The sequence below is a fragment of the Solanum verrucosum genome, unplaced genomic scaffold (assembly GCF_900185275.1).
Source record: "Solanum verrucosum unplaced genomic scaffold, falcon-dt-bn FXZP01000218.1, whole genome shotgun sequence".
NCBI lineage: Eukaryota > Viridiplantae > Streptophyta > Magnoliopsida > Solanales > Solanaceae > Solanum > Solanum verrucosum.
Window position 1 is genome coordinate 2424816 of NW_026020464.1, and position 26079 is coordinate 2450894.

At 27.8% G+C, this 26079-nt stretch overlaps 1 protein-coding gene across 1 annotated transcript; it reads left to right on the forward strand.

The window, feature by feature from the left end:
- The first annotated feature begins 8400 nt into the window (after positions 1–8400).
- LOC125808868 (membrane protein PM19L-like) lies at positions 8401–10368 on the forward strand. The gene is made up of 3 exons (XM_049488530.1): positions 8401–8617; positions 9308–9485; positions 9964–10368. Exons 1-3 carry the CDS (start codon positions 8488–8490, stop codon positions 10208–10210), a joined length of 555 nt encoding a protein of 184 aa, XP_049344487.1. The 5' UTR covers positions 8401–8487; the 3' UTR covers positions 10211–10368.
- The last annotated feature ends 15711 nt before the right edge of the window (positions 10369–26079 follow it).

Below are 26079 nucleotides of genomic sequence, written 5' to 3' on the forward strand. Positions count from 1 at the left end.
TTATTATTTTTGACTTGAATTATATATATTCATACAAATAAAATTTAATAATATAAGAATAATAAATTTCATTTATTTAAAACTCATTAACTATAAAATTAAATTCACATCTACCTTATATTTTCTCTCTCTCATTAGTTTCTACTTTTTCTTTGAACTTTTTAAGAACGCAATATTTTTGACTTGAATCACTTATGCATATGCAAATAATATTTATTTAAATAAAAATATTTAATAAATTGTATTTATTGTGAACTTACTAACTTTAAATATTAAGTTAGTACCCCATTGTTCTAGAACAACCCAAAGGCCCACATGTCCCCCTTCTCTCTCATTTGTTTCTAATTTTTTAAATAAAATTAGAAAATTAAGAGGGACCTTTTTTTTCTTTTAATAACCATATATTTGACCTTTGAATATGAAATTTATGATCTCTTTCTTAAAAGAAAAGTTCTATTTTTAATTTTAAATTAAAAAAAATTAGTATTTTATGAAGAGTGATATCTCATTCACATTTGACACATACTTATTTGTAGGTTCCACACATAAAAATATGTGTCATTCATATGGTGCTTGATATGTTTCAAATATTATATTGTCTGTACAAATAATCATGATTTGAAATTTTATTTTTAACTTTTTCTCATTTTCTATATAATAGATATTAATTCTGTAAAATTCAGAGTATGAAACAACAAAATTGAAAATGTAATTTGAATCTCATCAAAGAACAGTTGAGATAAAATTTTTAGCATGAATGATCAATATCTTATTATTCTCTCTTGAAATATTTTGTATATTTAAAAATTACATAATATATTATAAATAATAACTTTTAATGATTTCAAATAAATTATTCTTTTAAAAATAAATATGAAAAATAATAAAAGATATATAAGTTGCATCTTAAGTTATTCAAAAAAGTCATTTACATATTTTAACTTTAAAAATAGCTTATTATCTCCGTATTTTTGTCTATTATTTTTTATTTATAAATTAATATTAATATCATATAAAATGAAACAGATGGACTTAGAAAAGGAATCCTATGCCCCATGATGGTTGTTTAGGTAAAAGATTCCATTATATGGGACCCACAATGCACACATCACAATGCATTTGTCAAAGTCATAAAAGTAAGAAGTTATACTTACTTTTCTCGACATTAACATCAAATCAATAAATATATGAAACGTTTCATTTATATACATTTATTACTTATTATATATTTTCATTTTAATTCGGCATTTAATAATTATAAAATTTAAGTTATTTGATGTAAGTAATATACATATATGTAAAGTATTTCCTAAGTCATAGCTTGTGGACAAAAGTTGCACAAAATATTACTTATAAAACAAAAATTGTTATGGTGAAAAGAAATTGAATAACTATAAGAAAAATAATATTATCAATAACTTAAATAATATAGATATCATATAAAATGAAACAAATAGAATTATCTAGAAAAAGTTTCAATGCTCTATTTTGTTGTTTAGGTAGAAGGTGCCATTATATGGGACCTACTACCTCAACATATTGTCATCCACAATGCACATATCCCAAGAAATTTGTCAGTCAAAAGAAATACGTAAGATACATGTATTTTTCGTGTTTATATCAAATCAATAAATATATAAAATATTTTATTTATATATTATTAGATACTTTTGAAATATGCCAAAGAATTTGCCAGTCAAAAGAAATATACAAATTACACGTATCTTTTGTGTTTACATCAAATCAATAAATGTATAAAACGTTTTATTTTCATATTATTAGATACTTTTGAAATATGCCAAGAAATTTTTAGTCAAAAGAAATACGTAAGTTACACGCATCTTTTGTGTTTACATCAAATCAATAAATATATAAAACGTTTTATTTATATATATTATTAGATACTTTTGAAATATGCCAAGGAATTTGTTAGTCAAAAGAAATATGTAAGTCACACGTATCTTTCGTGTTTACATCAAATCAATAAATAATATTCTTTTTTTCGACAAAAAGAAGTGTGAAAATACTTTGAATTCACATGATTGTCATATTCTATTAATTAGTATAGTAACATGTATCAAGTAACGCTAAGTTAAGATAAATATAAAAAAAATCATGTATAAAATACTATCTTTGTTAAAATTTGATTTCGAGATCTCGTAATTTTCATTCCACTTCATTAATTATTATATCATACCCTCGAATGCATAACATGATCTCAAACTTTTAAAATCAAAAGGTTTTTTTCCATGAGATAAATGAAATCAAAAGTTTTAAATTCTCACTTTCATTAGTTTTCAATGAAGTCATTTTATTAAATAAATTGAGTACTTCCATTAGTTTTCAATGGGGTTTTATAACAGTTTATATCCTTGGATGTTGGACTGTCTAATTATTAGTTACTAGCTCTATTTAAATTTGTTTGTGATAGTTTGACTAGCAATGTGAAACAATAAAGAGCTTATTTGTTACTAGCTAGCTTAAATATATAAGTTTATTCACACTTTATCTCATTTTTAAAATCACATATTTTGAATTATCGTATAAGTCATTTGTGTCAAAAGACTTATATTGTTTGGACATGATGTGAGATCAAGTTGATTTGAATTTGAGTTGTTGTTTTGTAATGATCCTTACTATTTTTAATGTTCTCATTCAGCTTACCTTGTTTTTATTCTTTTCGTAGCTTCTATATGTCATTTGTGATTTGTGGAGATGGGTGACACGATTCTTGAGGTGATAGGATGAGTTTCAGAGAAGTTTTATAATTTTGGAAGTTTGAATTGTAAAGTTTGACCAAAGTCAATATTCTAAGTAAACAAGCTCGGAATGGAATTACAAAAGTTACATTAGATTTGAAAGGTGAATTTTGAGCTGGATGGACAGTTATTTTGGGTTCTAGGTCTTTCGAAAGTGACTTGGATCGTTGGTTAAAATTGTGGAGTTTAAGGATCTTAGAATTGAATTCGGTCGATATTTGGTCAAGACAGTCTTGGATCAGTGATTTGATAAATCAAACGGGTCTGTAACATGATTTTTAGTCATGTTGCAACTTGCATATTTAGTATATGTATATAGGATTTTCTAATGAATCAAGAGAGTTTATTAAGAGAATAAAGAAAAGTCGATAATTGTTGGTTTTGTTGCTTCTAATGCATACTTCTTGTTCGTCGTGTTTGCTAGGCTATCGTCACGATTGCAAAGATTCCATTAAGAAATGCATATCGATTGTATCGGACCCACATAGAGTCTGTAGGGTGCTCGAGCACCCATTAATCTTGTATCGGACTATATATATCTATGAAGAAATCAAGAAGTATTGGTATAAAATTATGGCGAAATGGTCTGATGGACCCTTGTATTTATATCACTTTGTATTTTGGATCCTTTTACTTAAACATTTGTCATCTGGACCCTTAAACTAAATAAAACATAATGTAACAAATCCCTCTGACCATTGACCAAGCTTATGTGACATTAGAATGTCTGAGTTGGCAAATATGTGTAACTACACGCTTCTTTAAGCGAGTGAATAACATTTTTGGGTTAAAAAATATTAAAATTATAAAAAAAAAATTAAAAAAATCCTTCTTCTTCTTCACCCACTATTTGGTCCTTTTCAACCATTTTCATCCCATACCCACCCTTTTTTTCATCTTCTCCACAATCTATTAACATCAATTTATCAGATCTTGGGCACATCTTGAGTCCACTGATTAACCGCGGAGGGAGAAAGCGGCGTTGGTGGTGCACGCTGGAGACCACTGCTTCGCAATGGAGTGAGAGAGAGAGGCGACACTGGTCAGTGGAGAGGAGAACGAGGTGGGGTGAGGGTGCGAGGTCATGGCGACAAAGAGGTTTCTCGGTCAGATCTAGTGGTGTGGTAGCTTAGGTTGTTGGTTTTGTGGAGGTTGGAAGAGGAAAGGAAAATGATGATGGTGTGCGGCGGAGATGAAGATAGGTGATGGAGAGAGTATATGCGATTTCGCCAGCAAAAATGACCATGACGACAACAATAACTTCTCCGGTTGATTTTGGCCGTGAACAGTGAATGGGGAGAATGAGATGGCACTAACAATTTTTACATCTCTTTTAACATTTATTAGAAATTTTATATGAAGAGTATATGTTACCTTTTATTAAATAATTTTGTTTAATTAAATTATACATATGAAACATTTATTAGAAATTTCATATGAAGAGTATATGTTACCTTTTATTAAATAATTTTGTTTAATTAAATTATACATATGAAGAGTACATGTTACCTTTTATTAAAACATTATATGGAGAATCAAATTTTGGTTACCTTTCATTTAAAATAATTTTGGTTAACAAATAAAATTTTACAGACATTTATTAATATATGAAGAGTATATAATACCTTTTATAAAATAATTTTGGTTAATAATTTTAAAAAATAATTATGACATGGCACTAATATATATGATGTGGATATGACATGTCATTTATGTAAAGGAGAGTGCGCTACACACATGAATGGAGGTGCTTAAAAGTCTCATTTTAATTGAATCTAAGGATTTAGTTGACAAATGGTTAAATAAAAGGGTTCAAAATACAAACGGATACAAGTACAGGGGTCCATCAGACCATTTCACCTAAAATTAACATAGAGCACCTAGTAAACAAGTGGATTGATTGGTCCAATGGCTCATGGTGAATGCTTATGATTGTTTTAGTGTTGCAGAACCTGAGCGAATCTCACCATGTGAAAATTTTCTCCTCCACTATTAAGCTAAGAGAGTACCCACAACTTTAAAATCCTCGATCCGCCACTGGCCTAGGTCGCACTCACGGAGAAAGGGTTTCAGTCGAGGTTGGGGTAGGGTTATTTAAGTACTTTGCGTTCGCGAAAGATTAGGTCTGACTTAGGTCTTGTGATCGCAAAGAGCAAGAAACATGGGTAGAAAGTTAAATCCTTAATTTCGAACTTCAAGTTCTATTCACAAATTTTGAAGTTTGGGAACTCGAATTTGGGAGATTTCATAAGCTTTAGCTTAGGGTAAGAATCTTATATCCCATTTACCCTTTCCTCACTATAACATTGTTAATTTATTGATTATCCATAGAATTGATTAGAAATTGATATTCTTTTTGCCCTAAGATAGGTTTTATGTAATTTTTTAGTGTTATGGATCGATTAATAGTATGTTTTAGTCGATTTTCGACATGTGAGTTTTCCAAATTACGATTAGACTCATTTAAAAAAAATATTATAAATTTGACACCTAGCTTAATTACAAATAAAAATATAAATTTGACACCTCGCTTAATTACAAATTCCATCATACTATAGATATTATTTTAATCGTTTTCCCTAAACTCTTTAAAAAGTAAAGCTTATATATTTAATGATTACAAAGATATAATTAAAAATATATTAATTTTAAATAAAATAATATCATATAAAATGGAACAGATGAAAAGACAACAAATTGTTGTTGATTAGGTAAAGATATAATTTAAAATACATTTCATTTAAATAAAGTAATATCATATAAAATGAAACAGATGAAAAGATGATAAATTGTTATTGATTAGTTAAAACATCCCATCATATGGGGCCCACAACTCAATTGGTTGTCTTCCACTATGCACAAGTACCAAAAAAATTTGACAAAGTCATAATGACAGTTACACGTACCAAGTTGCGTATTAAACGAGAAAATGATCTTCTATAATCACTTACAATATCAATAGAAAAAATAATTCAATATACAAATTCATCAGTCTCTAGTAAAAATATAAAGTAGTTAAGTAATATTGGTAAGAAGTTACAAAATCATAATAATAATAATAATTGTGGCATTTACGACTTTTCATGTATATAAATATAAAAAATGTTAAAAATGCTGGGAAATTCAAATTTTGTGTGTTTCTTTTTTGGTAGGGAAAAAAATACATTGCTTAAAAATAATTGGAATTTTTTTCAGTTGCCCTCCAATTGAATTTCATATACAGATTTGACGCTAAATTCTGAAAAATTGCATTTATTTATTGGCACTTTTGACTTTTCTAGTTGTAAGATTTTGATTTCTTTTCAATCATTCAACCACCACATAGAATTAATTAATTAAAAAATCTCTAGTTTTCACTCATTTCTTTAATATTTATATTTGGATTTGGTTGAACTTGGAATGACATAATTGATGGATTAGTTTATTTGAATTAATAATATATTTATTCATATGCGTAAAAATATCGAGTTGTAGTGATTTATTTTTGTATTGATTGCAATTTGAAATTATTTTTTCATCATTAAATCTGTTTTGTTACGTGCATAAAAATAGAATATTTATTTGAGACTTTGTAATATAATTTTTCCTTGAAAGAGGATTCTATCGATCCCATGACTTTTTGATATAATTATTTATAATATTTTAATATGTTAAGAGTGATATATATGTGTCTGCTTTTCATAATTCGAAATCAAAGTTTATTTATGACTTTTGGACAAAATTTCAACTCAATTTGAAACTTATGATTTTAAATCTCAAATCCTATTAAAGGGCAGGAGTTCAATCTACGTTTGTGATTTCAATTTTCTTAATATTTAAAACATGACCTATAAGTTTAGATTTTGCCAAAAATACTTATAATTTTAAATTTGCAAACAAATATCATGTTCAATATGAAGAGATTGTCGGAATGATATGAGCTAGACAAAAAAAATAGCTAGTTATTACTATTGTTAATTTATTGGACCGACAAATCTTTGCAGAACAATGTATAATTTAAAATTTTATTATAGTAAATGTAATCACAAATATTTACTTATAAAAGGAACATAAAATATATGATTTATCAATACGGTATCTTAAGATATTTTGATACCTTATTTATGAGTTATGGTTTTACTAATTTAATAAGATTTTAGAAATCAAAAAAAATTCAATAGTAGCAAATTATGAGATTTTTCCTGTTTATGAAATCTAATCAATAATTTCATGTCATGATTTGAAATTATGACCAAACGACCCAAATCTCCATCCACACCATCAATGTGGGACTCACTTTTTTCGCTATCAACTTTAATTGATAGGAGCACCCACCAACCAAAAATGTAACCTTTCCAAGGGATGGTCCCTTGGAAAAACATAACAAACACCTAACACAATCTTACCCAATTTTAGATGTAACAACAAATTTAGAGATCATCAACATGAGTTGTGGTTCACTGGTAGGAGTGTTTCACCCTTAATCAGAGGTATCGTGTTCGAGCCCTGGGTATGGAGAAAATCATGTTGGGGGCGCCACCCCCAAATGAACCCTGCAGTGTGCGATCCGAATTTAATCGGAGCTCCAATGTGAGATTCGTACACTGGGTGGAAAACCAAAAAAAAAAACAAAAAACAAATTTAGAGATCATGACATGTTTGGGTCTTTGGAATAGCAAGAAATCCATAATGGGCCTAGAATATAGTCATGTAGACCAACTAAATGGTCCAATGCAAATGAAGTTGGATTTTACTTGATTCATGTAATTGGACTTGGACATTTGTAAAAATGTCCTTATTTTATGTTGGTTTTTAATTTTTATCGTTTAAAGTTTTAAGTAACAAAAAATGATTGAAAATGTCTTTAACATCGGAATAAAATTCGCAAGGCATAAATTTAGTGACAAAAGTAATGTCCTATAACAAAAATTCTCAAAAAGTCCTACCTACGAATCAGATATTACAGAACTATGCCCCAAAGCAAACATACTTTAAAAAAGATTAATTCTCTGCAAAATTACTTATACCTAGCAAATTTAGGACATAATTAAGATACTTTGATCAACAATTTTTTATAAAATGATCAGCGATATAAATAGGTGCTCTAAAATAAGGTTCGACGAAACTTCAAACAAAATGTCAGATAATGTACGAGTGAAGTTTACTTATTTTTGCCTGAATTGAAGTTCAGTCATTTTTGCTTGATTTCAAATATTTCTATTTAACTTCGATCATCATATATATATAAAATAATATACATGAAATAATTGTTTTTTTTAACTTCATCAATCATATGAAACTTGAAACTCAAGTTATTCAAAAATGCATACACATACAAAAAAAAATAAATAAAAAATTAAATAACGATATCAAAATAAGATATATCGGTGCACTTCTATATGTTTCATGCAGTAGCCTCAATACTAGACATAACACTCAAAAAAATACAAAATAACGTCATCAACATAGAAAAAAGAATATTATCGTATATGGATAAACATTATATTGCTTACTTAAAAAGTGCAAATCAAGAAAATATATAGAGAAAGTGACAAGTGTCCCTCCACATGTTAACTATTCAATCAAACTAAGCAATAATTTTGACACGTATTTTAATATCTTTCTTTATATATAGTTTAATTATTCCACCTCTCATAACTTAGAAAATCGATAAATTCGTACCCAAAGAAGTGAAAAAAAAAAATTAGATCAAAGTTTTAATATATCGAATATTATTAAAAGAAAAGAAATGGCAAGGGCTGTGGGAAGAAGTTTAGCAGGACCATTGTTGTTTTTGAACTTATTAATGTATCTTATTGTTTTAGGTTTTGCTAGTTGGTGTCTCAACAGGTTTATCAATGGACAAACCAATCATCCTAGTAAGTTTTTAACGATATTTCGTCGTTAATTTGTTTGTAGCTAACATGCGATAAACATAAATTTATCGCGACATGTAATATTTGTCGTTAATTTGTGTTTTTTTTCGTTAATTTGTCTTTTAAACATAAATTTATCGCGACTTGTTACAAGATTTGTTCGTTTGCTAAATTTTGTTTTTTTGGTATAGTATATATTTTCGTGCTTTGATTAAGAGGTACGTACGTATAGCGGTGGATCCAAGATTAGGAGTTTTGGGCAATATTGTAAAAAAGAAAAACTTTTGTTGATACAGTGGAGTTCGAACCCACAATATTAGTGTGAAAAACATTTCCACTATGCCTTTTTTACTAAGCCATCTATTAATTTGTCATTAATTAATTTGTATTTGTTGAAAAGTTACTCATTCGTTTGAACCTACGAACTTCCACCACCTATGCGTACGTACGTAAAGGCCGTATAAACCTACTATATAATTAAGTTATACCTCTACTTTCATATGAATTTTTTCTTTTGATTTCGTTAAAATGACACATTTATATATTCAGTAAATTGGTATCAATTTGATCTTTTATCCTTTTTTTTATTACACGTACGATAATATGTCTCCTCCAAAAATATGAAGTCACCTTATAATTTACACGTTTAAAAGATTAGAACTAAATATTACGATTTGTTTTAAAAAAATTCAGGTTTCGGAGGAAATGGAGCGACGATGTTCTTCCTAATATTCGCGATATTAGCATCGGTGTTGGGCATAATATCGAAGCTCTTAGGCGCGAATCATCTAAGGGCATGGAGAAATGATAGTCTTGCTGCTGCGGGTTCATCTGCTTTAATCGCGTGGGCTGTTACTGCACTTGCTTTCGGGTAATTAACCTTCAATTAATATTTAGACGTAATTTTCACTATAGTATCATGTTGTTTGATTATGTCGAAATTCTTTTTATTTGTTATAAATCGTGTATGATCATCTTATCTAAGATAAGTAAGTTTAAGCGGTTAGAAGAAATACATTTTTATTAGTTAATTGTATTTCAACACATCTTATCACGTGTAGACCTGATTCTTTTCATGGCCAAAGCATATAGAAATTCCTTTTGATACGAGTCTCTCCGAGAGATTTCAGACACATTTTTATCTTATCATGTGTGGACCTGCTTCTTTTCATGGCCAAAGCATATAGAAATTGAATTTTATACCGTCTCTCTGATATCATATTGAATTGTGTTTTAAGTATTTATCTTAAAGCTTGCACGGTTAGAGAGAGCATAATTTTATCACAGTTAATTGTATTTTCAACATTATTAGAAATCGTAAAATATAATTCGTCGAATTTTTTTGTTAGGTTGGCATGTAAGGAGATCAACATAGGAGGATGGAGAGGGTGGAGGCTAAGAGTTCTTGAAGGTTTCATAATAGTTCTTGGAATTACTGAACTTCTCTATGTTCTTATGCTTCACTCTGGATTGTTCAATAGCACCTACGGTCCGGGCTATAGGGACAACGAGTATGGCGTTGGTGCACCGCATGGTGGAGTCCCAGGGACCGGAATCGCGGAGAAGGGGACCGGTTACACTGGAGCTAGGGTTTAATTTAGTTTTTGAAGTTGATGTAGTGTTTTAACTATGTATGTTCAAATGTCTTATTATTGGAAGTTTATTTTACTTTTTAATGTTGAACACTGGTGTGGAGTTGGTTTTGCTTTCTCTAATTTGAAGTAATGTTGTTTGTTGCAAAATAAAACATTTGAAGGGGTTAAAAGTGGGGGCGGAGTTATGTGGGGATTATTGAATTTGGAAGAATCCAGTAGCTTTGTTGTATATTTTTTATTTGTATTAGAAAATTAAATAAATATATATGCATATTAATTCGTGGATAAATTAATTGACAATTAGTGAGAAGGAAGGGGTCTGTGAAAATATTTTCAACCTTTAAGAGTTCAGGGTTTAAATCTCATTATCAACAAAAAGTAAGTTTGGAACCCTAAACTCCTAATTCTTTAGAATTTTCTCATTATCTAACAAAAAGTAAGTTTGAAACCCTAAACTCTTAAATTCTTTAGAATTTTTAAATTTTTAATGTTGACTCCGTCTCTGGTTAAAACTTTTAATAATAAACTTTGAATAATGTCATAAAATCCCACCTAGTTGGTCTTTGTTTTCTTGTTAAAACAGCTAGACAGTTTTACTTGGGCCAGGCAAGTGTAGTTGGACTTGGTAAACTTTGAGGATTTTGGACCAACAAATTTAGGCTTTTCTGTACGATTCATCAAAGTTTGGTATACATATGAAGGCATTGGTCTATCGGTGTCTCTAATTCAACTCTTGATGGACAGAGTTATTTGGTATATGTGCGCTGGTGGTAATTTAGTTCAAATATGAAGGCGTATATGTGCGTTGGTGGTAGCTGGTGGTAATTTAGTTCAAATGCGAAGGCGTCAAGTGATATACAAAGGCGTTATATCGAATTTGCAATAAGTGATATACAAGAATTTGCAATAAGTGATATACAAAGGCGTTATATCGAATTTGCTATATTTTGGGTGGTATACATATGAAGGCATTGGTCTAATGGTGTTTCGGGGAAATCATGCGCAATTTGGGTGGTATACATATGAAGGCATTGGTCTATCGGTGGCTCAGGGAAAATGGAAATTTAGTTCAAGTCCTGATGGACGGAGTTATTTCGATAGTAATATAAAGTTACTCGGTATATGTACAATAGTGGTAACTTAATTGATAAACGTAGTTACTCTCTCTCTCTATATATATGTGATGGTAAGATGGTGGTGGAAGCACTCTTAATTATGAAAAATCTTTACTTGCTTATGATATTTACATAAAACAAAATAACATAACTTAACAATTTGTAAATTAAAGAGAATATACATGTCATTTAACAATCGATTACGTAATAAAAATCCATATGCAAAACACATTAATGTTATTTGGTCAATCAGCGAGTGTGTGCACATTTTTTTTCCAGGCTAGTCACATTTTCATTTGGCTTGCTACCAGGGTCGTCTTAACCCCTAGGCTACTAAAACCATCGCTTGGGGGCTCCATTTTTTTAAAAAACAATTACTTATATAAGTTATTTAAAATAAAATAAAATTATATGTACTATGAGTGTTATGATTTCTACTAAGGAAATTGCATATGAGATGAAAATAAAACTGAATTTCGTAAGAAACAATTTAATGAAAATATAGATAGCAAAATCACAAAATCCCTTGAAGAATCTTTTAGAGTTGATTGCTTTATATATGTAAAGTAGATCAAACTATTTTTTCACTTCAAAATAGATTTCAACCTACTAAAGCATATGAAACTATTTTGATTTCTTATTTAGTGGTAAACTATTGAGATCACTAGATGATGATAATTTTAAAAAAATATATTGACCTTAACCTTGAACTTTCTTTAACACGTAATAGTTATTCTGATATTGATGATTTAGATTTATTTTTTGAATTAAAAGTGTTAAAGAAATCATACAAGTAGAAGATAATGATCTAATTAAAAAAAATACTCAATCAAATAAAAAGAATAGATTCTTTTCCAAATACACATATTGCTTATAGAATAATGTTAAGAGTTCCTATAATTGTTGCCTCAGCCGAAAGACGTTTTTTCGAAATTAAAATTGATTAAATCTTCTTTAAGATCAACAATGTCTCAAAAGAGATTAAATGACTTAGCTATATTATCATTTGAAAAGGAATTATTAAAACGAATTGATTATAAAACAGTACCTCATGACTTCGCATCTAATTAAAATAGGTAGAAAAGTAGATTTTAAATAAATGTATATATGATGAAAAAACAAAATAGGGCATCTCTCTTAAGTTTCACTTTAGGCCCCCAATGTTATTGAGTCAGCCCTGCTTGCTACTTCTTTAATTTTTCATTCGGTAGTAATATTCGATAAACGTTTTGAGATTTCTGATTAAAATTTATGTCCGAAAATATCACTTTAAAAATAAAACGTCCTTATCAACCATCTCATTTTTTGAAAGTTTTTAATTTTTAGGTGTGTGTGTGGGGTGGGGGGGGGGGGTGTGAGGGCCAATTGGATGAAATTTTAATGGTTGACTAGGTTGTTGACCGCTGACCAGGTCAAACTTTACATTTGACTATCCCTTTGAATCACTAAAAATTCACCAAAATATATTATAAGATGAGGATATATCACAAATGCAAAAAACCTAAAACCACAACAAAAAGGTAGAAAAAGATGCCTTTAAATATTCTATCCATTAAGAATAATATAGGAAGAGGTGTATCAACTTTAGATTAAAATTTAAATAGTAATTGTACTACCTAAGTTTATTGTTGAATATTTATAAATTTCATAATATATATTACTCTCTCAGACTCAATTTAAGTCATATCATAAAAAAATTGTGTGATTATCAGTACTTAGCTTCATCAAGGCTAAAATGAGGTTTGAAGTCAGATTGTTATATATCTTGTCATGTTTCACTTTTTAAAAGTCAAATTGCATAGACTTTAATCAATAATTTGAGACGTATCTTTCATGATATTAATATGAGAAAGATGACAACTCATAGTATTTTTAGTATAATTTTCAAATAGACAACTATAAATTCAGTATTTAAAATAATCTAACTATCCTAATCTTCATAGTTAGGATAGGGTCAAAGGTTTTTTTGAGTTCAAATGGATAAATCATTGCTTGAAAAAGTGTATTTTTTTATGTTGTGGAATGTGGATAAATCATTTGAATTTCTTAGTGCAAGACAACCCAACAAACCTAGCTAGTAGCTAGTTTCATTTATTGTAAAAAAATATTGGTTCCAAAAATTAACATAAATATTTTTATGCCTAACTTCTTGGATTTGGACGGCACTACTTTCATAAATTCTTAATTATATTTGTTTCATTCATTGCATGTTGCACCCAAAATAAACGCATATATGTCACCTTTTATAAAGGGGTATAATATTCAAATGTGTTGACAGGAAGTTTTGACGCAACGATAAAAGTTTTGATATGAATCTTGAATCTAATCTCTTATATATATATCCTAATTCTAGGCCGGTTACGATCTAGTTGTACATTTTATTGACGTATGGTAAGGACTTGTATATGTAATTTCAATTTTCCTAGACATACAACAACTCATAACGTGTATATATATACCATACGAAAGTTTTCATTAGTATAATTATAAACATTAATTAATAAGTCTAATTCAACCTCAAATTTATTTGAATTGGAATAATCATGGTTTCATACAATGGTTAAAAATTACAAATCATAACGGTGATAAATCAAAATGACAAAAAAAATTAGTATAAATTATAGAAACCACATATTATAAGTACTAAATAACATATTATTCCTTCTAGTTTTCTATTTATCAAAAATCCCTTAAAAATGATGTTCGCGGGATACATAGCATTGTGCACGAGATACATTAGGTTTGATACATTCCACATAGTGGGATACATACCGTTGTGCATGGGATACATAGCGTTGTCCACGGGATACATAACGTTTGATACATTCCACAAAGCGGGATACATAGCGTTGTGCACGGGATACATAGCGTTTGACACATTCCACAAGCGGGATACATAGCGTTGTGCACGGGAGACATGCGGGATACATAGCGTTGTACACGGGATACACATGTATTGACTGTAAAAAAGGTGAGAAATCTTTATGTATTTTACAGATTTTATTAATTGGGGGAAATAAGGGATTTTTGAAAATTTTGAAATAAGTAGGGATAAATGGATATTAAGATAAGTAAAGAAGTGTAGTTAAGTAATTTGTCCAAAAAATTATACTAAAAAAGAGCATATTGAAATTTTTTATCATGGTAGGCCCAATCAACAAAAGGTATGTGAGGCTCTATTTATTTTTTGACACATGGACAAGTGGGCCATTTATGTACTTTTCTACTTTAAAGCAAGAACTTTCTACAAGTAACAAGAGAGAGAAAATTTATTTACACATAAATTGAATTGAACAAATATAAAAAATGCAAGAAAAATTATGTGTATTTGCTACTTTGTTTAGTCATTATTAATATTTATATTAATTTGTGGGATTATACCGGATATATTATTGTTGTTGTAATTTTATGTTAGTTTGACAAATTTATTTTAATATGATATTATTTTTTTTGTGTATTCATGTTGTGTTTTTTTTTTATAAAAAAAAATCTTTCATGATTATTGTGATTTTAAAATGTAGTCATTTTATTTTAATTGTTATGATCTGAAATGTCGATTGTTACCTTGTTTTTAAATTAGAACTTTTGAAGGAAATTAAAAAAAAGTTAATTATATTATTATTGTGGGGATGCTTGTTTAAAACAAAGTATCACTACTCAAAGAAATAGTTTTTAAAAAGTAAAAGGGATAAGAGTTTGAAAAATACCTCAACTTTGGTCGAATTTGCTGTTGCGATACTAAACTTTCATAAGGACCTATTACCTCCCTAGACTATTTAATACCATATTTTTTACCCCATGAACTATTTAATAGTGTATTTTAAAGGTATATATGTGTCCACGTGGACACATTACTATTTATAATTTTACATTATTTTATATGTCCACGTGGGCAAATATATATGTTTAAAATATGATATTAAATAGTCTAGGGAGGTAATAGATCATCATGAAAGTTTAGTATCGCAACAGCTAATCCGATCAAAGTTGGGGTATTTTTCAGACCCTTATTCCAAAGTAAAACCTAAACTAAAATAACAAAAAGTAAAATAATATTTATAATTAATATATATCTTATCAGATACTTATAATACAATTCACAGAATAATTATAAAAGTATAATAAAAAATGACTATAGGGTCCACATTTTATACTTGTTGAATTCTCATTTAATCAAATAATTTTTTTGAATTTTCTTTATAACGTTGTTTCTTAAATCAAATTATGCATGGTCTTGTTAATTTTATTAAAAATCAAAATTACATGTTTTGATGTTCAAACTGAATGTGTATTTTTTTAATAAAAAAATAATGTTTTCGTTGATGTTTGAAAAAAGTTGACATCCTCGTTGATGTTGAAAAGAAATAAATCTTGATTCTCTTTTTAGAGAAAATGACCAAATGACCCCCTGACCTATTAGCTAATTTTCAACTACATACTAATACTTCACGGGAGTCCTATTACCCCTGAGCCTTTTATTTTTGATATTTTATAATCCTTAAACGTTGATCTTTTGTCATTAATAAGATATATAAACATGTTTGTATATACGCGCGGGCCCCACTCCTATCACTTTTATTTTTCTTCATATTTCAGATCCAATGCCTAAACTCCTCCATCTTTATGATGGATTTCTTGAAAGAAAAAAAAAATCCAATGAGCCCACTTCTTTCACTTTTCTCTTTAAATTAAAATGAAATTTCTAATTTCAAACTAACCAATAATATGTATGATTCAATTGTGTATCAATCTTTCTTCTACAACTCCAATGACAAGTAATTTTTGTACATTTCAGAAATTATTTTTCTTAGTACTTCACTTTTTACCATTTCAAGAATTAATTTTGAAACATTCATTTTTGCTTAGCTTATTCTATTAGTAGAAGAAGACATAGTTATGGTGACCCAAGTGAGTAAAAATTGACAATTTTTTTAATCTTGAGGGGCAGATCTAGTGATGGAGAGGAGAAACGTATGTTCATGATTCTTCTTCTTAGAGGGAGGAGGAAAATAATGTGTGTACGTTTTCTGTGATTTTATAATTATGAGACGAAGTGGGAAATAACTTATATTATGGACATCGACTAGGAGAAGAAATTTCAAACCTTATCGATGAATCTCGGTACCCCAAAAATTTTATAATTTTGATAGGGGAGAAAAATTTCGAACACTAAATTTGAAATCGGAGAGCATTAGAGATGATTACGAACCCCCACAACATCAGACTTTCAAATGGAAGATACCATTGGAAGCTTTGAAAGGGAAGATGATAAAAATCAAGCTTTGAAAATGGAGAAAAAGAGGAAGAAGAAAGAAGATTTTTTCGAGAAAATGGCCAAAAAATGCAAGCTACAGCTGGCAGCCTTAATTTTAGGCTGGTTTCATCTTACACGTGGATTTAAAACGCAAATTATATGTTGTAGATAAGTTCTTACGCGCCTAAGGAAAGTGTATTCACCTTCTTGGACATGTCAGCGTTTAAGGGCTACACAATATCAAAAATAAAAGGTTCAGGGGGTAATAGGTCCCCCGTGAAGTATTGGTATGTAGTTGAAAATTGACAAATAGGGGGTCATTTGGCCATTTTCTCCTCTTTTTATATCTAGCCATCCTTAATTAAAATAAATTCTTATTTCACAAATTTAACAATAATCATTCAATATTTTTTCTAAAATTAAAATAAACAAAATGTACTCGAGAGAATATTTTAAATACTTATTTATTAAAAAAATTAATGATCAAATTGTAATGATGATAAATCGTACATTCTACATCAACTGAAATTTTACACAAATTGAATTAAAAAAATGTTATTAGGATAGCGATACTTTTTAAAAACTATTTCTTTGAGAAGTGATACTTTGTTTTAAACAATCATCCCCACAATAATAATATAATTAACTTTTTTCTACTTTCCTTCTAAAGTTCTAATTTAAAAATAAGGTAAAAATCGACATTTCAGATCGTAACAATTAAAATAAAATGACTATATTTTAAAATCACAATAATTATGAAAGATTTTTTTTTTTAAAAAAACACAGCATGAATACACAAAAAAAAAATAATATCAAAATAAATTTGTCAAACTAACATACAACTACAACAACAATAATATATCCGGTATAATCCTACAAATTAATATAATATTAATAATGATTAAAAAAGAGTAGCAAACACACATATTTTTTCTTGCATTTTTTATAATTGTTCAACTCAATTTATGTGTAAATAAATTTTCTCTCTTGTTAGTTGTAGAAAGTTCTTGCCAAAAATAAATGAAGCCTCTACCATGATAAAATTTTTCTTTTTGCAAAGAAATATTCATTTTCAATTTATAGAAGTCCATAGATATTGAAGAGTTCTTTTCAACCTTTTGTACCAATTTTTTTTTGCGCAAATTACAGAAATACACACATTTTGTTTCACTTATTTCCATTATCTCCTATTAATTTTAAAAATCTCCAAAATCCCTTATTTCTTTAATGTATTCGAGCTGCATATTAATGTATCAGAGCCAGTATTTAATGTATTTGAGGTACATATTATGTATCCGAGCTAGTTTTTAATGTATCCGAACCAGTATTTAATGTATCCGAGCTACATATTAATGTATCCGAGACATTATTTAATGTATTCGAGCTACATATTAATATATCCGAGCTTCAATTATTGTATCCAATTTTTTTAATTTCTAAGGGATTAATATAATTAGAAACTTATTAGGATTACATTGTAATTTCATATTAAAACTATGAGATTTACGTAATTTACCCTTTTTTTTCCCTAAGTTTGAAGCACAATTATATAAAATCTAAATACGACAGGAAATTCAGGACAAATCTTAACAAAAACTGTCACATATGCAGAAAAATGCCTAAGAGTTGAAGATAATATAAAAAAATCAAATTGTACCTCAACATCGATGTGACACTTTACATGCTTAGGATTACGCGCAAATTCAAACGGTGAAATTAACCTCTTGCAAAATAATAAACTTAATATGGTTCAATTTTTCTCAATATCAATCTTACGCATAACAAAAACTTAATTATTTCATCGATCCATCTTAATATATATGACATTTTTTATTTTTCATACCAGGACCCAATATGAAAATAATATTGTGGTTCATAATTTATAAATTTAAAATTTGAATTTATTTTTAACTTGGATCATATGATATAATATTTTTATAAATTAAAAAATATATATTTTTTAAAGAAAACATTTTTCACATTCACACCTGCATGTTGCATTTGATTATAATTTATAACGTCCCTTCCGAAAATTAAAAATGATCTACTTTTCCATTTTAATTTTTATATTGAACTTTCTGACTTTTTTTATGACACACACACACCAATAAACACACAAACTATTTAAGAAACATTATATTTCCACTTTTACATAACAATAACTAAAAATAATTTGGAAAATTGTTGTCAAAATATTTGAAAATCTCTAATCAAATAATATTGCGTAGTAGCTAGAACCCTACTTCTTTTGGATTGATCATCAATCGGCCATCATCACTTAATAAATACTTATTGTCTATGTTTTGTGATATTATTTTTTAAAATAAAAAGGGAAAAACTTTTAAAATATCATCGAACTTTGAGAAAAGACTACGTAATCCGTTAAAAGTTTGTCTCATCTACACCATTTCTGTTTGAGAAAAGGCTCATTCATGCCATTTTAACTACGGATGAGTCATGAGCCTTTTCTCAAACGAAAATAACATAGATGAGCAAAACTACAGATGACATAAATGAGTCTGTTCTCAAAGTTCGATGATATATTTAAGTCTTTTTCAAATAAAATAATATTCTAATAACTTTATGAGATAATAACTATTAGTCGACTCTCAACCCATGGAACAGTCAGACACAATCACTTTTTTTGATGATAGAAATGTATCCAAAGTCTTCCACTTTATGTTGCATGCTTACTACTTTAACATTATTTTAATTACGATACTACTAATTAATATCTTAATTCTTTCAATGATTTAATTCATTATATTCTTTAAAGAACATTTTGATAATATGGCTCAAAGCATGTACAGATAGCCAGGTTCCTGTAATTAACTTTCTAATTAATTTAGTCACTAATTAATGACAGGTAAAGGTCAACCCAAAAGACAATTAATTTGACTGAAGTCACAATTGGTTAATTAACGCTTATGAAATATATCACATAATTAATCAAAAGAACAAAAAATAGGTTTTACTTTCATGATTTGATGAATAATAGTGTGAGAACCAACTTAAGATTAGAAGTTCCACATCGGCAAAATATAGAAAAAATGTTGTGCTAGCGACGCGTTTTAAAGTCATGTGAACCTAGGACCAGAACAACAATATCACTAACGGGCTAGGTCATTACAAATAGAGAACGAGATGACCATTTTTTCCCTTCATTTATTTGAAAAATAATAAAATAATAGTAGAACACTTATAAAAGGGGAAGAAAAGTTACTCCTCTGTCTCAAATGATTTATCGTGATTTCTAAATATATAATTATCGCAAATTCATATTGTTTTAAAAGTTCAAGACAAAATTATTTCATTTTACCTAAGTAATTATTATTTTTTGAAAATTATAAAAAAAATCAATTGTGAATGGATAAATGAGTACCAAATTGGTAATGGAAATTGAGTGTTGAAAACTTATCCTTGAGGCCAACTTCTATAAGATATTATAATTTATATATTATATAAATCTCCTCTCATGACTGAAAGATATTAAATATAATATAATATAATATAATATATATTAAGTATAAGAATAACTGCTAGCGTGAAATTTACTATATTGATTTTTTATTTTTTTTACCTTCCTTGATTGTAACATCTAAAAGGGTATTTGGTAATTAAATACTAAAATAGTTGAGTCAAAGGAAAATTGCAGATCAAAAGTATTCAATAACGTGTGTAATGCACTTAAAAGTTTGAATTAATCACTAGAGATGAATGGATGATTGATTATAATAGAAATTCCGCATAATCGAAATAAATATAAATACTATTGATCAATAAGATATTATTATCGATATTGTTGTCCTCTAACCCCGCAAAGTAGCTTGATATATCGTAGAAGTGTACATGATCGGGTTGGTTCAAAATTTTCAAATATCAAACCAAACTATTTGTGTAAAAATTTTAAATTTATAAACCAAACCAAACTAATAAAATTTGGATTTTTTCGGATTTTTCAACCTCGGGTTGGCTCGGGATTTGTAAATACCAAACCAAATCATTGTGTCGAATTTTTAAATTTATAAATCAAACCAAACTAATAAACCTCGGATTTTTTCAGATTTTGGGTTTTTTTGGTAAAGTTTGCATACAAACATATAATTAACTTGTGCTCCAAATATTTCTTTAGTCCAACCAAAATACAATTATCTAAGGTGTTTCTTAAGAATAATAATATGAGATGAGTACTGATGACACTAAAATATTCAATAAAAATAATAATGAAATCATCATATAAAATAAATATTGCAAAGTCATAATGAAAATGATCATAATTTAAAAGTACTAAATCATGCTAAAATAAATTTAACAAGTATTAGTTACATTACTAAATATGTAGGGAAAATTAATAATAGATTATGTATTTTAATTGTCTAAACCAATGTAAAACTAAAAAACAAATATTCAATATTATTGTCATTCTTAGTGTTGAATTGATTTTCTTTTGCATTAGTATTAATTTGATTTTGATTTAAGTTTTATTATAATTATCAACATCTATGAACTATAATCTTTATTGGATCATTCCGAATTCTAAGTTTTAAACTTGAAATAATATATTAAAAGATAAAAACTATGAAATAGTATAAGAAATATTTTAAAATTATATCAAAGTAAATATTTTTGTGTATAAAATAAAATTTTAAAATTACACATATAATATCGGGTTGGTTTGATCTCGAGTTGATTTTTTTTTATAGTTAAAACCAAACCAACCCAAATATAATCGGATTTTTTTTTCAATACCAAACCACTAATCGGGTTTTTTTTCCGATTTGACTCAATTTACGGTTTGATTCTGTTTTCGATTCGGTCTTGTACCCCTAATATATGGTTGAAATACATGCTCACAAGGTGAATAGAGTCCTACATCGTAGAAGCAAATTGAGTCAGTATTGTATATATTTATTTATGCGTATATAAAATGGATTGTATTAGATGAAGAGCTTATTGTGAAAATAGATTTTTAGTTATTGAGATTCAAACAATGAATATGAATGAATTTTTGCTAGCATTTTATTTTCTAGTGGGCTTTATCCAACATATTTAAATTAATCAGGTTAATGAACTTCTAATACCGAATGAATTGGTATTTTCATTTACACGTAATTACATATCATGTCAAATTGAAGAACTTATTGTTAAAATATATTTTGATTCGGGAACAAGATATCTCGCCTGCCGACTTCAAATTTGAGTCCTAGATGCTAGAACCCCATCTACTCAGTAGAGTTTAAAATGTCAAAGCTCGAAGACCTTTGAATAGAGTGTGGTAAAATGATTAAAATTTCCTATTCTTAATTCAAAAAGGACTTGCGTTTGAGAGACATGACATGAGAATGATCGCAAATATTTTATCATACAATTTGAATGATTGATGTTGTTTTCTCTATACCTAGTTAGATTAAGGTTGTATTTATTTTGTGATTCCAGCCAAGAAATTAGTGTTGAAAGTGCTTTACTGCGGTTATGGAATTAATTAGCAACTAGTAATGTGGGGTCAAGTAAAAGTTCATTTTAATTAATGGAGGATGACTCAAATAATCTTTCATTATTTTATAATATTATTCTAATCCCACAATATTTCAATAACTCTAATCCATTAATCATGCAAAACTTAATTTGGTTTAAATCGTGAAAATAACCCTTTTACAAAATTGCAGGGTAAGACTATATATATAATAGTTTTTTGTGATTCGATTTTTCCTCAAATACACGCCATGAAATATTCAAACAAATACTATTACTATAAAATATTTAACTGTATATATAAAAGAGATTCCTATATAAAATTTCATTCGTATCACTCATAAAAGGCGAAATATGTTGTAAGTAATGAAATGTGAATGTCCTATACCAAATACACACTTTATGACTTTGAAGGATTAGAAATACGCCTCTACTTTCTATATATATTCCTCTTATAAGTAGAAACACATACATACATTGAAATATTGAAAGGAAAAGCATTACCACTCTTTATCTCTTTTAACTCAATTTTATTTATTTGTCACTCTTATTGCAGTTATTATGCAGATATTAAATTGGTGTAAATATTTTATGTGAACAAAAGTTTAATCAATTCAATATTTTAAGTGATCTTTTCCCAACTATTTGACAAGAAGTTTGATTTGATCACATATAATATTATATGCTAAATAGTAAATATCTTTATTTGATATGTATTTGCTAAGATTAACTCGATTTTAGATGATGAAATATCTTCTAGAGATTATATTGTGATTTGATAGATGAAAATAATAATAATAAATAGGAAATGGAAGACCTTTTACTAAGTACTCTTATAATAATATCTAAACATTATTTACCATATCACACTTTGGGCTTGTTTAGTTGGTGAGATAAAAGTATGTCTGTGTCAATTCCTCTATAATAATTTTAAAATAAAATATGACACTATTTTATTTCACATTTTATTATGAATATTAATTAGTTTTGAATATATTTTACATTAAATTTGTGGGTTTAGCACTTGATAAAATATTTCAATCTATCTCAGTCCATAAAATATAGTTATCTAACTCATCGCGATAACCAAACGACCCCTCAAATTTAACAGTATGGATAATTATTAAATAAAAAATGATCTTCAACGGCAATCAATTAATGACAATAGCTTAATTATCGCTAAATATGTATTTATAGCGGCAATTTACGCTCTTTGTAAATGTTCCTAAAGTCTATATCGACATTGGATCTAATGACAATTAAATAATGCTGGTAAAAGACTTTAACACTCTTTGTTAATGTATATATTGATTGTCCCTAAAAGTTTGTTTTGTTATAGTAAACTGTATAATCATGACACATGAAAAAATAAATAAATTAAAGTATATACAGAAATTAATATTATGAAAGGAGACAAACATGATCAAAGATCAGATACTATGTATTAAACAAAAATAAAGAGAAAAAAACCTAGGATAAAGAATCCAACTTAAAAATCCTCATGGGACTAAGCTTTTATATTTGAGATTCTCCAAATCCAGTGACTATGCTAATATCAAATAAACTATAGGGTATAACTCATGATATACACTAACTTTTTTTTTTTAATTCTCTGATCGATATCCATATTGGACCTGATTAAATGTAGATTTACGTCGGAAAGTTTTATATTGAGGTATACAATGCTCATTAATAAAAACAATTTCATTTCCAGAGTTCAAGTTCCAGACTTTTAATTAAAATGAAAGAATAATTATCACTCCGTCACACACGCTAACAATATCAATTATCACACTTTAATTTATGGCATATCCCAACATGCCCTTCAGCTTAAGCAGAACAAAAGTGATTAAAACTTTAATCAAATTCCAAGTTCCTTATCCATATCTACTTTGAAGTGACACATTTCCAAAAGAAAAATAATTAAAATAAGTTAGAAATTAAAAAAAAAGTAGTCTATGCACTAAGCATTCCGCATTTATGAATGGTCGTATTCCCTAAAGAGATGTGATGTATATAAGCATCCTATTCTGATTTCACGACTCAAATCGATGACCTATAGATCACACATAGACAACTTTACTGTTGCTTCAAGGCTCCCGTTCAAGATAAATAAGAAATTAAGAAGTACTATAAAAGATGATTAGTATAAGATGAAAATGCCAATAATTCAAGATTGTCTCCACTTTTGCTATTTTAATTGTTTTTAGACAACTATTTAGCCACTAATTATTGATTAATTAAATAAAATAACAATATGCTTTGCATAGTGTAAAGTTGCGATGTACTTCCCAATTAAAAGATCTCTTCTTTTTTCCTTTTTATTACATCCGTACATCACAAGGATTATTGCTATCTTTTCTTTTTGATTACTTTTATAAATTTCTTTTTTTTTTTACTAATATTTTAATAAAATTCAGTAATTGGAATTTTTTTAAGGTGGTTTTTGGATATGATTTTGGTTCATTTTTGTTGCGTAAAAGTGTTTGAAATATATTCCTCCAATTTTGAGCTATTTTTTTTCTTTCAATAAGAGCACGATACATGATTTTTTAAGTTGAAAATAGAATTTCAACGACTGAGGAATATAACTCTAAAGTATGATAGTAGGAATATATTTATTGAAATTTTGCAAAAAAAAAATGAATAGAATTTTTTTTAAATTAAAAAATAAGAATAGAATGCTGATATAAGAGAGTTTCCAATTTAAAGAATTACTTCCTTGCTAAATATTTAAACATTTTAAAGATTCCCACTAATTACTTGGCTTTTAAATAATAACAAGGACAATTTTAAGTGGAAAAGCTAAATGTATTATTTGTATAAGTATATTTTAGAGTGGAATAATAATCCATCAAATCAATATTAGTTCTTATAACAACATTAAGTTGGAATACAATATATACTTTTAACATTCCAAGCCAATATAAAATATTTATATTGTATTTAATATTGAGAAAAAGATTATACAAACTCAAGTTTGTAAAAACTTTTATCTTTCAAATTGCTTTATCTGTAAGGATAGCTGAGTTGATTGCAGGTAATCTACAAAACGAGGATTTCAGCTTTTCACGTTCAAAGTAAATAAAATAAAAAAAGTCATCACTTTGAACACCACCTGTTCACTAATGACGTATTAAGGACATGTTTAGCCTGATATTTTTTACAAAATTAATATTATTTTAATGGACTCCAATACCCAAAATGGAATTCAATAAATTATAATTAAATAAATAATGGTGATTACCGTGTATCCATCTCCTTAAGAAGTAAGTTAATCCAACACCTGGTTCTTTCTTATTGGCTAGCTAGTGGCTTTCAAAATTAAAAAAATATCCACCTAATTAATTTATTAATTAAAGTTTTTAAACATAAAATATTAATAAAAATTCCCTTTTAAAGTGTTTTTGAGTGTGTCAAGTTGTCCAAATGCATTAACCTATGTTATACGTGGCATTTGTCTATGAAACTTAATGTTTTTTTAATTATTATTTTATGAGGAATCACTTTTTTTTTGTGTGTTTAATATTTAATTAAATATACTTATGTGATTTGATCAAGATGTGAGCATGTCACCCAATCCCTTAGCAATCTTATTTTTTTGTTTTTTCCCTTCCTACCCTTTTTGGATATTAATTTTTGTAGAATATATTGGCAATAAAACATATACTCACCTTATCATAATTATATAAACTATTAATTATGAATTTAAAAAGGTGTCTTTTGATAATCTCTAAAATCAAATTATTTAATTTTCCTTCTTATTTATCAATCGAGAATCAAGACAAACAGGACACTATAATAACACACATGAAGAACATTTAATTTGATATTCAACTTATTCAACTGATATTTTAATATAATCTTAGATACTACATGACGAGTTGACTATCATTTTCTCAAACAAATTATTTTTTAAAAGCAAAAAACACGCTAAAAAATATTCATTGCTTAGCATGCAAGATTCGATTTGTATTTTCGTTTTCCTTTGAGATTTTTACACTATACAACAACTCGACAAATATCATG

Excerpts from the sequence above, each read along its gene's own strand:
- LOC125808868 (XM_049488530.1), top strand. The coding sequence starts at position 8,488 with ATGGCAAGGGCTGTGGGAAGAAGTTTAGCAGGACCATTGTTGTTTTTG. Across the intron at positions 8,618-9,307 it reads TGGACAAACCAATCATCCTA|GTTTCGGAGGAAATGGAGCG; the intron begins GTAAGTTTTTAA and ends AAAAAAATTCAG. Across the intron at positions 9,486-9,963 it reads GTTACTGCACTTGCTTTCGG|GTTGGCATGTAAGGAGATCA; the intron begins GTAATTAACCTT and ends TTTTTTTGTTAG.